Genomic DNA, 15,647 nt, shown 5'->3' with positions numbered 1-15,647 from the left:
TTCCTTCAAGGATGGCGCAAGGAAGCATTAGTAATAAAGCACTTTGTGGTGGTTAATTGAAACAAATAAAATCTAAATTTAACAAGCAACAATTAAACAGCCATTATGTGCTAAGAACTTGGTTTGGCCTTTGGACTCTTATTTCAACCCTTTTTTTCTGGTATTTAAGCACAGTTAAGAGGTCTTGCCTTTGCCCTCTCTCTCCACCGGCTTTCTCTTCTCTCCTGCTCTGCTGTTACAAAGATACCTTGTAAAAAGTCTTCAACAAATCAGCAATTGCGCCAGTCAGTCACATAGCCTGCCTGTAACACAACCAATCAACCAGCAAGTCAGTCAGTCAGTTTACAAGCAGTTCATCATTTAGTCAGTAAATCAAACAGTCAGTCAGTAAGCCTTCTGGCCTGTTTCTCACCTCCTCCCTCACTCTTCCTCACCCACCGTCCCTCCTGCAGGGCCGTACTGCGGCATCTCACTGTATCATGGGACCTTTTCAACAGTACCCCCTGTGATGTTCGTTTCCAGAAGCTAACATCTATTAAAAAACCCCTCCAAGCTTCTCTCCTCTCCTTTCAGAACTAGTTTCCAACCTCCCTTCTTCTACCTCCTCCGTCCTGTTCTCTTCGTGTACCACGGGACCATTTTTTGCTGCGTCCTCATGAAGTAGGTTCAACACTGCTAGCGACCATTACCAATCATTAAAAATGGATAGAATAAGAACGATGCTACTGGAGCAACGATAGCCTGTGGCTAGTGCATTTATTCTCAAATGCACACACACACACACACACGCTGAGTGGAAAATGTCTAAACACAAGTTCACACACAAAGACGCAGGTTATCGATGCAAGCACACACAGAATTATTCAAAACACCTTCTTATCTACAGCTCCATAGTTTACATTTGCACGCTGTACTATTCCTGCGCTCATCTGCGCACGCAAACTTCCAGACGTAAGTGCATAAACACAAATTCCTTCACATGGGCGCACTCATAGAAGCAAATATAAACACTCGTGCAAGCTAACGTACATGCATAAACAAATTCAGAACTAACACATTCACTTCAACTCACAATACTAAACTAATATGACACACAGCTTGTACTGCTCTCGCATGGTTGCACTCAGAAAAGCTGTATACACCAAATGATGTCTAAACACGGTGGCACATGCATTCTTTTAGCTTACACACGGACATTTACACACAAAAGGGCACTCAAGTAGAAAGTAATCCCCTCACTGATCCCCCTAACACACGCGGCTCTAACCCTAACTAAGCATTTTTCTCTTCAAGGCAAAGACAAACACTTTCGCACACGGACGCTTTATTCTTCAAAACATTTCATCCTCTGCACACTTTTTAAATTTTCACAGAGAATGATACTGCAACACTCAGCGACCCTGTTAATGTGACTGACAGCGGCATTAAAACACTGGACTTTTCAGTAGATGAGTGGGGTACAGATAATTTGAGGAAAAAACAAGGGACGACAGGGAGATGGGAGGTGGTTGTCAGGAAGAGAGGAACACAGAGACAGAGACACTAATAAACAATCTGAACCCTTTGCCAACCTGGAGAGTAATTATCACTGTGGCTCTATGTCGTTCCCCGTGTGGGTCGTGTGTGTGTGTGTGTGTGTACGTGTGCGTGTGTGTCTCACTGTCTCGCTCTCTCCCTAAAATCACATTAATGGATGAAAGTGGCTTCTGCTGCTGCTGACTCGTCGCTTTGAAATGGAAATGTAACTCATTGGCTCCATATGTAGAATGCACATCCACACACACTCATAAATACCCGACACACGCGCAACCACCCCACACACACGCACATACACACACACGGAGTGTAGGTACGCTCTCCCAGTGTCAAACATGCACACACTTTGCCCTTAAACCATGGAACTAAGTGAGAGAAAAAACTGAAATAACACTAATGTAACATTAACAGACACATTAGCCTGTTTAATGTTAGCCTGCTAGCCAGCTATTAGCCTACAGCTTATAGAAAATGTCATGCTAACAGAGAGGCAAAGCGGAAATAATAAAACAGCAAACGTGCCGCACTGACAGACCCATTAGCCTTTAAATTCATCGTGTGGCTTCACCAGACCAGCAGATTCGAAGCTGCAGGGTATACACGATTGACACTCATTCGATATGAGATAGTTATTCAAACTCGTGCCTTTGAGTAAATCACTGAATTCAGACCAGTTCTTACCAGCTCACCCTGCACTGTCATCAAAAAGTGATTCTCCCTACCTGGTTTAGTAATTACCATATTACTTTTATCTGGGTTATTTAAGTTTCATAGCTATGGGGAATCGTGCAGTGAGGAATAGTTTACACAGACCAGCTAAGGAACTAGATGAAAAAACCCTCAGCATCCCAGTTCAAGGAGTGCTGATGCTGTGCCGGAGGATCAGGGCTGCAGAAGGCACAAAAAAAGAACTTCTCAATCTCATTTGGTAACACGCACTTTAACACTTAGAGCACGTCTTTTGTGGGAATGCGTCACTCAACTAAAAACATTTCCTAAATTGCCCTTGCATTTGTGAAAAGAAGTTTGTTCATTTCTAGAAGAAGCATGAAGAATGAAGCAGCCAATGTGGCGGACTGCTATTTGAGCCGCCGCTACCAGCATGCATTGCACGGCCACTAATGGGACAAATGAACGGGAAGCAGTGGAAATTATGAACTTTACTGGAATTGGTTAAAAAATGTACCATAGCTGTTGATGTACTGAATAATCTGTCAAATTAAATTTGGATATTAGTTTTCATGGGTGTCTTGTAGTCACGCCGACATATCTTTCATTATGAACTCCATTTGAAAGGTTCATTTCATGCTTATTTTTAGAGCTGGCTGGCTGAGTAATCCTGTGTTATGAAATAACCCTCAGCTCCCACCACAGCGAGGCGTCTGCACCACAAGGTGCAGGAAAACAGCAATAAACTGCTGTGCCAAACGTGGCTGCATTAAAAACTCCGCAGCAGCCGAATGCAAAGTTTAAGACATGATGCAAATTGAGGGTGTCATAGTTTGTTGCAGCTGATAGCTATATGATGTATCTGGGGTTTTAATGGCATGCAGCAGAACTTTATTTAGATTTATTTCATTTATTCAGGCAAAACACTATTAAAAAGATGAATTGAGTGGTCTCTGTTACTCAGCATTACCATTAACATGGTGGTTCTGAAGAAGAGCTTAAAAACTACACTAGACATGACATTTATCCTTGCATACAAATGGGTGGTAAAACACAACTGGGCGACCAATGCAACACCACTTTTATAGTACTCATAATTTTGAGGTCTGTCAAGCCATTCCATATGATATACACATGGGCTTTTATTTCCCTTTTTTCATGCTGTCCTCTCAGATTTTAAATGACAGATAGATGTGAGATTCTGCTGTGTGTGATGCAGTATTTACTGCTAGCATGAAATATTTGAGTCCAGTCATTAATATCAACAGATTTCAGAGCCCTGTGTGACCGTGCCTTTAGGTCAGTTTGGCGGATTTCCCTTCGCATCCAAGTTATAAATTCACGGCAGACATGGTTATGATGTCATTACTTAATGCTAGACATTACTAGCCGAGCAGCACAAGATGGAAAAGTCATTCCTGATTAATTGCGTCTGCTGGGGAATACATTTTCATTTTCTCTTTCACTTTGTCTCCCCCTGCATAGCATAGCAGCGCCTCCTGTTCCTCTCTGTTCCAATCTCTCACACACTTGTTCTGCTCTCTGCTTTTTCCTTAACTTATCTCTCTCTCTCTCTGTCTTCATATGCATTCTCATTTCCACTCTTAGTCTTTCTCTCACTGCCCTCTCCCCCCTGTATTAGTGTACTGTATGTAGGCCATGGCTCTGTTAAAAGTTCTGTCATTTGAACACTATAAAGACAGATTACTTGCTCGTTTTGCTCAAACCAGGATGGATTGCTAAAAAAACATAACAAGGATAATGGCCCATATATATTTAACATCTATTGTGTATGTTAGCCAATAATTAACTGTTGTGACCCAGTAGCGCCTTCTATTGTTTTTCCCTTTATATGTTATGCATATATAAATATGCATATTTAAATTTCAGATTTCAGTATTTGTTACATCTCTCTGTATGCCTCACTCTCTCTCACACACACGCCACCTCGTTCCTCTCCACTGAAGTGTGTACTCAGTAGTTAACTGTATTGAAGCGTGTGTGTGTGTGTGTGTGTGTGTGTGTGTGTGTGTGTGTGTGTGTGTGTGTGTGTGTGTGTGTGTGTGTGTGCGTGTGTGCATTCTCTGGTCTCTCCGGACATCTAGAAGGACTCTTAAGTACCTGAAAATCATCAGCACTCAATGAGTTGTCTCACTCTGTCTGTTGCAGGTGCACCGACACGTAAAGGGTCTCTTCTGCAGTGTCTCAAGCTCAGATTATTTGAAATGTGTGTTAGTGTAACTGAGGGGAATCAATTACAAAACAAACACCAGAGAACACCTGAACACGTGTGTGTGTGTGTGTGTGTGTGTGTGTGTGTGTGTGTGTGTGTGTGTGTGTGTGTGTGTAGCTTTTTATTATTTATTACGCAAGCATAGTGGGATGTAATAATTGTTCCAGTACTTCTCTTGCAAATGAAGCAGTAAATTATAAAGATATGCATGCAAATGTACAATACAAACTAGAGATGGACCGATCCGATATTACGTATCGGTATCGGTCCGATACTGACCTAAATTACTGGATCGGATATCGGAGAAAAATAAAAAATGTAATCCGATCCATTAAATATCACGAAAGCACCTCACAAAACTTGCAACACGCCGTAACTCACCTCAGAACGTTAGCACGTCGGAGCAGTATGCATCACGTGATAGAGCAGCTGTGGCATGCTAGCAACCTGGCATTTCATCTCCGACAAAGTTATCCCCGAGAGAAGTAAAGCAAGTGTGTAAGTCCATCTCTGAATGTTTGTAAAGCATTCCCACGTTAAGCTTAACAAGCGACTGCCTCTCGCTCTCCTGCTGCTACTTCAATCGTGAAACTGCTTAAATCAGCTGATCGGCTTTTCTGTAGCGAGTCCGTCTTTCTTGTTTGTTTTTGGTCCACTTTGCGCCAGAAAGAGGAAACCAGCGGCTGAACAACAGCAGCACGTTTAAGCTTGATAAGCTGTTGTTAGAATTTATTTAATATTTCTTTCTACACCAGGATCTTTTTCTACGTAGCTGACGCTGGTAACTGTGCAGGGGCGGATCTAGCAAAGTTTAGCCAGGGGGGCCGATAGGGCATTAACAGGGAAAAGGGGGCACAAAGACATACTTTTCTTTCTTATTCTCATTTAAAATGTCTAGCTTTTAATAAATAATTATCTGACACCCAAAGTTTTAATTTGATGTAAAATGAATAGAAGTCAATTACTGTACATAGTGACTATTAAGTCTAATATATATACCCTAGTAAGCTATAGTACTTTTTACTTTGGGAAGGTACCATCTGTGCAGTCTGCAATTTTGTTGAAGAAAGATGTTGAATCTATTTAATATTTCTTGAAAAATAATTGATTTCTGTGCATTTTTTTTCACACTGCATCAAATTAAGGTTGATTACGTCGATTAAGCATCATGAGGTGGCGCGTGAGGGGTGGTTCCCTATTTTTTATTTATTTAATTTTGTTGTTGCTGGGAGTTGGAACCCTATTAGTTAGGTTGCTTAATATTTACGCTAAGTACTCTTTAAAATACCAGAATAGGGAGGATGGTGTAGGTCTAAGTTTATTAGATTGATCAGTATTGCTGAACTATGAAATATTTTTTTTGTATACAGGTATAACAGAATAGCTTTAGTGTAGTTGTTGTTTTAAACTTGAGTATGAACTTGCAGACTTGCAAAATGCAGCAAGATATTTTAAAAAACAGTTTTGTTGATTAAAAAACACTATATCGGATTCATATCGGTATCGGCAGATATCCAAATTTATGATATCGGTATCGGTATCGGACATAAAAAAGTGGTATCGTGCCATCTCTAATACAAACTCCTGTCACGAGCGAAAACAGTGCATCTCATGGAAATTGTTACATTTTTACATAAACAAACCTCTGATCATTTTTGGATAGTGTCTATGAATAAATTCAGTATGTGCAAAGCAGCAGCACGTAAAACTACCATTTTATTTTTATGTTATTACAAATTTCATTTATTTTCATAATTCAGTGACTGGAATCTTCAGCAGGACCAACTGCAACTACAAAGCAATGTGCAACAAACAAATTGCTTCACATGTGGGTGGAGCTTTAAAAATGTCTTAGGTGGTAGCAGGTGGAAGCTGACCTATTCAAACCTCTGACATCCAGGGTCTGGTGTTCTCTTGATGTGCTACTTTAAGGCCTTCAGAAAAGATGGTTCAACATCCAAGGGAAGAAATAAAATAATAAATCCTTTCATTGTGCAAGAAATCACAGGAAACCCCAGTGAGTGGAAAATAAAATTTGAAGTCTCTCGGAAGGGGATGCACAAATTTACCTGAAAGGTGGGTGTGTCAGGAAAAAGCACATGCTGCCCACACGCATCATTAAAGCAAAGCTATAGATTCCTGGCACAGGCAAAGACTAGTGCCCCCACTTATAATAAAGTTTCACATGCACAGAATGGGGCCTGATAGAGATATATGCACCATCCCATCCATAAAGATAAACTTAAAAGAACAATGTGCTCACTTGTGTGACTCATTATCACAAACATTTAGGAGAAAGGGAAATTTGATAATGCATATAGTGAGGTCATAAATTCAAGAGTGACTGTAAAAAATATTGAATCACTTTACCTATAATGATCTGTCAACTCATACATTTAATTTTACTGCAGATCACTTAATCCAAGTGATAAAGTGAATCCAAGCATATCTCACTTGGATTCACTTTATCACTAGCATTAAAACCAGCAGAGTTATTATTTGTGGGCAGCACGGTGGTGTGGTGGTTAGTCCTTCAAAAAACCAACAGTGCGTAACCTGGTGGGGATGACAGTTTGTACAGTTTGAATGCTGATCAGTTGGAAAGTGGACCAGAACAGGAAAGGGAGTAGGAAGGAGTTCACCAAGTACTGAGAGAAGTAAGGGGGAAAAAAATAAAAAAATAGTATGAAAGGCACAGATTTTATATAGTATACTATACATGTTCAATTCAATCTTATTCATAGAGCACCAAACCACAGCAGACCTCAAATTGCTTTATATTGAAAATAAAGCCCATACAAGAATACAGGAAAAACAAAAAACAATCAAATTAACCCCTCTCAGCAAGCACTTGGTGATAGTGGGAAGGAAAAACTCCCTTTTGACAGGAAGAGACCTCAGGGAGGGGCAGCTCTCTGCCACAAACGGTTGGAATTTATGACCAATTATTCTCAGAAAATCATTACGTTCTATATGCTCATTATCACTCGTGGCAATAATATGAGCCACTGTCACTGTAACAGTTTAATTTTCAATAAATATCTCAGAGTGGGGAAACTATACGCTTGTTTTGGCAAGTTGTTAAGTGACCAGTTTGATAGATGCAAATATATAAGTACGGCAACAAGTCATCCATATTAACGGATAATGGATGCAGTAAATAAATGGAGGAATAGCATCTATCGACATTACTGAAATGCGCTGAACATTTATGGTTGTGAACTGTGATTAAAAAAGCCAACAGGTGTATGTACACATGGTTTTATAAATCTGATTAATGTATGACGCAGACCATTTTCAGTTTTTGTGTGCTTGTATACATCTGATATGGCTTCCACACAGGATTTTATAAATTAAGTCACTGGACCTTGAAATAATGTGTTCTGAACAGATGAATCAAAGGTGTTTGTTTAGCCACAGTAACAGAGCAAAGCTTTTCAGGAGAAGAAGTGATGGAAAACTGTAATGGAAATATTTGTCAGATTACAGTACATACAAGAAAACCCTCAAATATCTTTCAGCTTAAGAGTGGACACAAATCCAGAGAGCCGATGTCAGGAACTGGTGGACAAAGCAGCAAAAAGAAGTTATTTCGATTACAGAGGACAATAGCTTCTGAAGCCATGAGTGTACCTACTTTTCCACACAGACTAAATTACATCGATTCATATTTTTGCTAAATAAATAATTGAAAAAGCAATGTTTTTCTTGATGGGTTGTTTTATTACTTTTATTCAGACTGTTTCAAATCATTTCTTATCCAAGTATATCAAAAAGCCAAAATTTGGTAGGGTGGTGCTTAGTTTTTTTATAATGAACAGCACAAGCACAGAGACACAAGCTCAGAGCATTTCAACTCTACTGGATTTCAATATATAACCTTTGATTTTGCATTCGTCCTAGAAGGGAAACCTACATTCCAGGCAAAATAAGTAACAATTTGTTTTAACTCACTGTATTTATCAATCATAGGCAGAAGACAAATGCTTATATTTAAACACTTTAAAATAGCTTTATATAAACAATTGAAAAATGTAACTTCTCAATTTCTCCTACACAGTCGTATTCCATTATGCCAACATTTCATATATTAACACACTCCTTCCATTTACATGCATCATAAATGCATGTGATAAACATTACAAACATTAGTTTCACTTATTTAACTATTCCGCACATCTTTATGTCATACCCTTATGCCTCAGTAATGAGATAACAGGTGGTTGCATATGGAGAGAAATCATTAGCCAGGGCTGACACCTGAGCAAAATTTATTCACTGAAGATGATGTAGGCCATGAATGAAAGATTTAGGAACAGCTAAGTAAGTGGACCTTGCTTTAGAAACATTTACCACAAGCACGTCCGTGTCCCCAAGGTTAAAAAATAAAGAACTCCATGCTCAAGTCTTCTAAAATACTGTTAACATCATATTAAATGGCGTCTGACATATACACCCACTTCTTCTTTCACATTTTCTCATGCTTTCTGGATTTTCACTGCAAGAGGTTTCACACTTTTTCTATACATCTAATTCCCTCGGTTTGCTGTTTCTAAAGTGAATGTGGATTGTGCAGATAGCTCTATTTTAATTAGCTACCTTCTCACAGTATATGTGTGTGTGTGTGTGTGTGTGTGTGTGTGTGTGTGTGTGTGTGTGTGTGTGTGTGTGTGTGTGTGTGTGTGTGTGTGTGTGTCTCCATTTGTGCATTTCCCGTGTGGGATATTAGTATGCCAAGCAGGGGGACAGACAGCTAGTTCCAATATCTTGTTGTTTGGCATTGATTCAATGTCAGCTAATTGTCACCGTGCGCATATACTTTCATTTGTGTGTCTGAGTGTGGATGTGTCAGTACGTGCATTTGGGGCTAAATGTCCTGATAAACATTAAAAAGCTTCAAAAAACACAGACATTTAACCAGTTCTCACTTTGAAAGGGGAGCAGAAATAAGTCACTGGAATGTCCTATGTGTCGGAGTCTGCGTGTGTGTGTCGGCGTGTGTGTCGGTGTGTGTGTGTGCTCCTTTAAGAGTATAAGTGTGTGCGCGAGTGATTAAACAAGTGCTTCATAGTCCCAGTGGGAGTCTAAAATGAAGTTCTCAGACATGTTATTCTCAGTAGTGTGTGCGTGTGTGTGTGTGCGTGTTCGTGTGTGTTTGTGAGAGTGTGCCAAAAATGTCTTTTGTACAGTCCCCTGTAGAGTGTCGTTAACAATATATCAATTATATAAGCAGTAGCTGGGTTTTATGGGAATTATCATCACAGTTGGACATTTGGACGTTTCTTGGCTATAACAACCTGTTGATGAAAAGGCTGAGTTTATTTTTTATTTATCTTTATTCCTGCTTGAGCTTCTGATGAAGGAAACGTAACTTGGCGAGTGAATGTAATGTAATGACAGTGAATAATTGAACTGGACATTTCGCAAAAAAAGATGTGGCTTCCAATAAACACAATGTTGATACACAGTTAGAATAATATTTATTTTATTTAATCATTAACTGATGTTCTTCAAATGCAAATTTCGATGTTCAAATTTAATCTTACTGACAGACTAAACCTAATAATGATAATGTATTTATAGAATATTTCGGCCAGTTAAAAGTTGCTTTGATCTCGACTATATTTGTTAAAAAAATTGAGCCTGCTAGCAAAAACAACTACAACAATAATAATTGTGATAATAATCATAATAAATAGGAGTCGTGAATACAAGAATAAATTATGGGGCAATTATGAGTAGAACACCAAATATCACTGAATGACAGGGACTGAGATTCTAGGTAACATTTTCCTAAATTACTTTGAAAATATAATAATGAAACAAATCACAAGCATCATAAAAAGCTTGAGGACTATTTAAAGAAACATGTTCTTCACCTGGGCTTTTTTTTTCTTTCAGCTGCAGTCATATCTGACTTTTTATGATATTTTTACATGACATTTCCAGACAATCAATTATTAGTTGTGTTGGAATTTAAAGTGCGACATCACATTTAAAAGGGTGGCAACCATCTGGGGTTTGAGGTTTGACGAAATAAATTATTGCCACCCCTCCGTCTGTCTTTCCAGATGTCTGTATGCCCTTTAATTTTCTCATTGTATTTCTGTGTGATTAACTCTTCAGCAACCAAAAGGCTTCATTGAGTCTATCATGTAACGCTTTCTTTAAATTGAGTAACATAATCAAAGAGAGATGCAGAGATGTAGAGACTTCAAGGATGATAAACACGGCATCAAACGCACAGACACGCACAGATCGGGACGAAAGATAAATCACAGGTGATAATCATAAACAGCTTAAAAACACATCTATCATATTTATCAACATACACAAATCGCACGCTGTCTTACATTTACTCAAATCGCTTTTTATTCTGGGTTGATGGCCTGTGTTTATGGCAGAATACAGATGGATAAACATACAACCACCAAAACACACACGCACACACCCTCAATATAATGCACAGTATTAAACATCCAGAGCAGATCAGAGTTAAGGGAAAACACAGCTTACACAAGAACAAAACAAGCTTACTTGCACACATATACATTTATCAAGAATTCTAGCACAGCTGGAGATCTACATCAGAGGGGGGAAGATCTGATGGGTCCATGCGTGAGAAGGGGAGTTTGGGAACAAAATACAGAGAGGACCAGCACCGAGGAAGAGAGGGAGGAGAAGCATACACAGAGAAGCTATTGATGACCTGAGTAACAGAGAAACGAATGTTAACACTTTTTTCTGTCTTCATCTATCTGTGGCACCAGGAAACTCTTGGCCACAGCCCCCCTCCCCCCAAATAAAAAGAGACATGCTGGGCTGCTGACATGAAGCATCAATCCCCTGTTATACCATCAGACTCCACGGCCTTTGAGAAAACTGCTTCTCTGTGTGAGTTCGACTCCACAAAATCACGTTCAACTATGAGCATGGGATTTCCCCTCTTCATGCCCTCCACATGAAAATCTCTCTCTGGTTATTCGTAGACTGTAAACTGAGTTGGTTGCTGAGCTGTGTCACCAAACAGGACTTTTAACTGCTTCAAATGCAAAATTTTAGTCACTTCATTTACTTAGAGGAGGTTATCTGGACAGCACAGAGGCCTGAAAACGAGCATGCCTACACTCCCCAGATGAAATATTGTGTCCAACTTGGCCGCTGCACGCTCTCTTCTCTCACGCGCACACGCACTCTCTTAACTCCCCGTGCTTGCATATAGGATATAGCTCTCACTCCCTCTTTTACAGTCTCTCTGTCCATCTTAGTATCTCAAACACGCACGCACAAAAAGGACGCATGCACGCAATGCCCGGAGCTGAGAGCGTGCGCGCACGCACGCACACGCGAAACTCTCCTGCACACACTCACACCAACGCTGTCTGCAGCAGCGAAACTGCATGCATTACCTTTCTGTCCCTCACTCTCGCCTGCGCGCGCACACGCAAAGTCCAACCTGCGAACACTGTGATCCTCCGGCACACGCGCGCGCATATGCATGCCTGCGCACGCAAACACGCAGGCGATTTGAAAACCTCCAAAACTCACCCTTGGACGAGGAGAAATCCCCCAAGAGAAGCCCCAGCAGGAGGAGAAGCGGGAGGTCGCGTCTCAGCCTTCCCGTTTTCTTCACGTTCAGCCTCCTCCACATCAGCAGCATCTCTGGCGTTCCTAAATCCGTCATTTTGCTATTAAATAAATCCAAGCTGGCTTAATTTTAAAGCCCTCTTCCCACCTTGCCGCTCTGCTTGACTGAAGGAAGCGGAGGGGGGTAAAAGAGGACGGCCGCCCCCCTCCTCCTTATTCTTTCGTTTTTATATATTAAAAAAAAATACCCGAAGATCAATCACGAATATCCCCCACACACATGTCCATGTTAACGTTTGGACAGGACAACCGGTGACGGGTTGATGGTCTGAGATCGGGCAACACGCCGCTGGTGTGAGCTGTCATAGCAGAGACCGGAGGACCGGAGGAGAGAGACAGAGAGATGAAGAGATTTAGGGAAAGAGAGGAGAGAGATGGTCGGTAGGTCCGCACAGCACAGCGAGCGAGCGACGACTGAGAAAGGGGGGAGAGAGAGGGGGAGAGCGAGAGAGAGCATGGGAGAGAGAGGCAGAGTAAGAGTACGACAGACGGGTTAGTTGAGGAAGTAAAAGAGAGACGGTAAAAGTGGGTGATTGTGGAGGAGGAGGGGAGGAAGGAAAGATGAAGAAAGAACGAGCCACTGGAAACGGAAGAAAGGAGGTAAGCAGGTGAAGAGAGGGATGAGGGGATGAGAGGAAAGGGGGAAGCAAGTAAAGAAAGAGGGAAAGTAATGGAAAAAGAAGGGGAAAGGTTTGAAGGAGAGAGGATAGACTGGCAGGAAAGAGGTGGCGGACAGAAATTTCAGGAAAATTGAAGTGTGGAAGAAAGCGTGAAAAGGGAAAAACGGAGGATAAAAGCACAATGACGGAACAGAGCTGGAGCAAGAAATAAAGGAAGTCATAAGAGAAGGCGAGAAGGAAAAGGAATTAAAGGAAGGACAGAAAGAGAAGTGTGAATAAAATGATTGGAGAACTGTAGAGGTCTGGCGAGCAGAAGTCAGGAGAGAGGGGAAAACAGAGAAGAATTGGAGGATAAGAGTGACAGGGGGTGAAAGAGAAGGAGGCCAAAGAAAAGATGGTGTTGGGGGGTGGCTGGGTAGAGGAATTTAGAGAGGAGGGAGGCATAATAGATGCAGGAAGTGAGAAAGAGTGGGAGGAAAAAAAGACAAGACAAGTAAAGATGGATTTTAGCAAATGGAGGGAGAAGAAAGATCAGACAGAAAGACAGAGAAATGAAAAGACAAGTGAAGAGGAAAGGGAAAGGAAGGTGACACAGATTTTAAAAAAAGGACAGGTTGGGGAAGAGGAAACAAAGCAGGAAAGGTAAGTTAAAGAGCCAAGTGGGGTTAAATAGCCAATAAGACTTAAGTGAAGGAAGGGGATTGGAAATGTGGGCAGGCTGAGGAAAGACACAAGCAATATAAAGACAGAGTTGAAGTGACGGTTGCTGAAGGAAAGCTGACAGGAATGGGGGGAAAAAGAAGTTTTAAAAATGAGACGCTGATGTAGAGCTGTTAAAGAAAACTGAAAAACTAAAAACGACTGTTAGGGAGGAATAAAGGGGGAGAGTGGTGGCGCTAAAGAGAGGTAATGCTCTTGGCCGGCCTACCAAAGTCACACACACACATGAAAATACCTGCTGCATATTTTCTTTTTTTTCTTTTTTCTTTTTTTTTTTTTAAATGACATCAGAAACAGCAGTATGCGACATTACGTGATGGCAGAGCTTCAGTTCATCCTTTGTCTTTTTTTTCTTTCTTTTTTTAATTAATAAATAGGACAGGGGGAATGAATGAGAGAGAGAGGGGGAGAGAAAGAAAGAAAACCAAAGGGGAGAAGAGACGGTGAGAAGGGGGGGGAAGAGAGAGAAAAAAAAAAAAGAACTCCTGGGTCACCTGTATGGAGAAAAAAAAACAAACAAACAAACAAAACAAAACAAAAAAAAAAAAAAAAAAACAAACAAACAGAGGAGACAGCAAACAACAAAGAGCAACATAATAATAGAGAAAACAAAGCACCATCACAATAAACTAGCTAGTCATAGATATCAATATTTACTAAATAATAAACGATATTGTGCAGCACGCAAGATAGACAGCGCACAGTGTGCGCTGTCTATCACCGCAGGGAAAAGGGTAACACCACCTGGGTCTGGGTGCAATTCCCCCCTCCAGGGGCAAGGGTACCTAGACCCGGTTTGTAGAGTACGCTTGGGGAGTGTGATTGTGTGTACAGCATCTCTTTATGTCTGTCTCCACGTTGGTTGAGTGTGGAGTGAGTGCATATGAGAGCATGAGGGTGGGAATGGATGTTTGTGTCTGTGTGTGCCTGTATGTCTGTGTCTATATGTCAGGTTGGGTATCAGACGCCACCTCTCTGGGGACACCTCAGGCCCTCCAAGGTTTGGAGGCCTATCTCCACCCACCACCACTTCCCCTGCCGGTGGCGGACTCCCTCAGGTGTCGGTGTGTTGGTGGTTCTTTGTGTCTGGGGGTGGGCGTCCGGGTACACACCGGCTCACTCCTTGGCGGCCGCTTGTCGGGGCCTGGGGCCTGGGGCTCGCTCGGGCCCCTTTGGAGGTGGGGTGCCCCCGGCCTCTCGGCCTGGGGCTCGGTCACTCAGGCACAGCTGGGGGCCGGCGGAGCTCACGGGCGCGTCACTGCAACTCCCCCTGACTTCTGCTCCGCGGCTGCTGGGCGAGCCCTCATCTGGGACTCTCCTCAGCTCTTACTGGAACAGTGGCGCGGCTGCCCCTCTGTTGGTCTTCCATGGTCTCTTGTGTTCTGGGGGCCTCTGGATGTCTGGAGTTTTGATCTCCTCCATACCCGCTTCACACCCTGGAGGACGGGGCTGTGGCCCCCCCACACTCCCTAGCAGATCATTACATGGAGAAACCTTTGGAATGCAAGCATGCTGATCCTGCTGCATATTTTCAATCACATTTCCAGACTATGTGCTTCCAGACTATGAGAAGGTCACCCGATGTTAAACTCACAAAAAATAATTTCACTCTACTTCTTGTTAATCAGTCTCAGTGTCGCATTAAACACCACTCTGATCCTCTCATCTTTAAGAGTGAATGTGTGTATGGTGTGTGTACCCCAAATGGAGCCACGAGCCAGTTATTGATCCCCGGTCCCCGGTGGCATGTACAGAGGATCAGACTAACAAGATTACAACGCTCCAAACACGACGTGGCGACTTAGCCCACTGAGCCACAGACACGACCAACACACGGGAACATTTGAAGGCAAATGCACGTCACTCCAAATTTGTCCCATTACAGTATTTCACAGCAGGTGTCACCCAATACTTTCACACTATGAAAAGAGAAGCTTGTGAGTGGGTTTCCCAAAGTAAATGCACTGAAAACTGACATAGCTTTAGTGACATCACTCAGTTTTCTTAGAGATTTTCTGGGATTCAGATGAATTGTGGCAGCTATGAAGCCAATCACCCACTAAGGCCTTAAGATGTTCTTAATGGCATCCTCTATAAGAAGGGTTCTGTTTTTTTTGTAAATATATTACATTATGTTTGTTTTTGTGGATTATTTCTTGTGATTATTGCTGTTGTTCACATTTGCCGGGGAAAAAAAGTTGTGCCAAATAAAATATGTGGAT

The 15,647-nt window shown here is 41.6% G+C and overlaps 1 protein-coding gene across 2 annotated transcripts in view; it reads right to left on the bottom strand.

The window, feature by feature from the left end:
• LOC146678517 (CUB and sushi domain-containing protein 1-like) overlaps nucleotides 1–12,122 on the bottom strand; it is a 479,448-nt gene extending 467,326 nt beyond the window's left edge. For both annotated transcript variants that reach the window (XM_085400429.1, XM_085400436.1), the window contains exon 1: nucleotides 11,987–12,122. In XM_085400429.1, the coding sequence (XP_085256555.1) occupies nucleotides 11,987–12,122 (136 nt within the window). The remainder of the gene's footprint in view (nucleotides 1–11,986) is intronic.
• Nucleotides 12,123–15,647: the final 3,525 nt, after the last annotated feature.

This window comes from Rhamphochromis longiceps, linkage group LG1 (assembly GCF_057381845.1).
Source record: "Rhamphochromis longiceps isolate RC_006_pf linkage group LG1, R_longiceps_female_GT1.1, whole genome shotgun sequence".
Taxonomy (NCBI): Eukaryota; Metazoa; Chordata; class Actinopteri; order Cichliformes; family Cichlidae; genus Rhamphochromis; species Rhamphochromis longiceps.
Note: the sequence above shows the minus strand (reverse complement) of the source record. Positions and strands in the feature narration are given on the sequence as shown.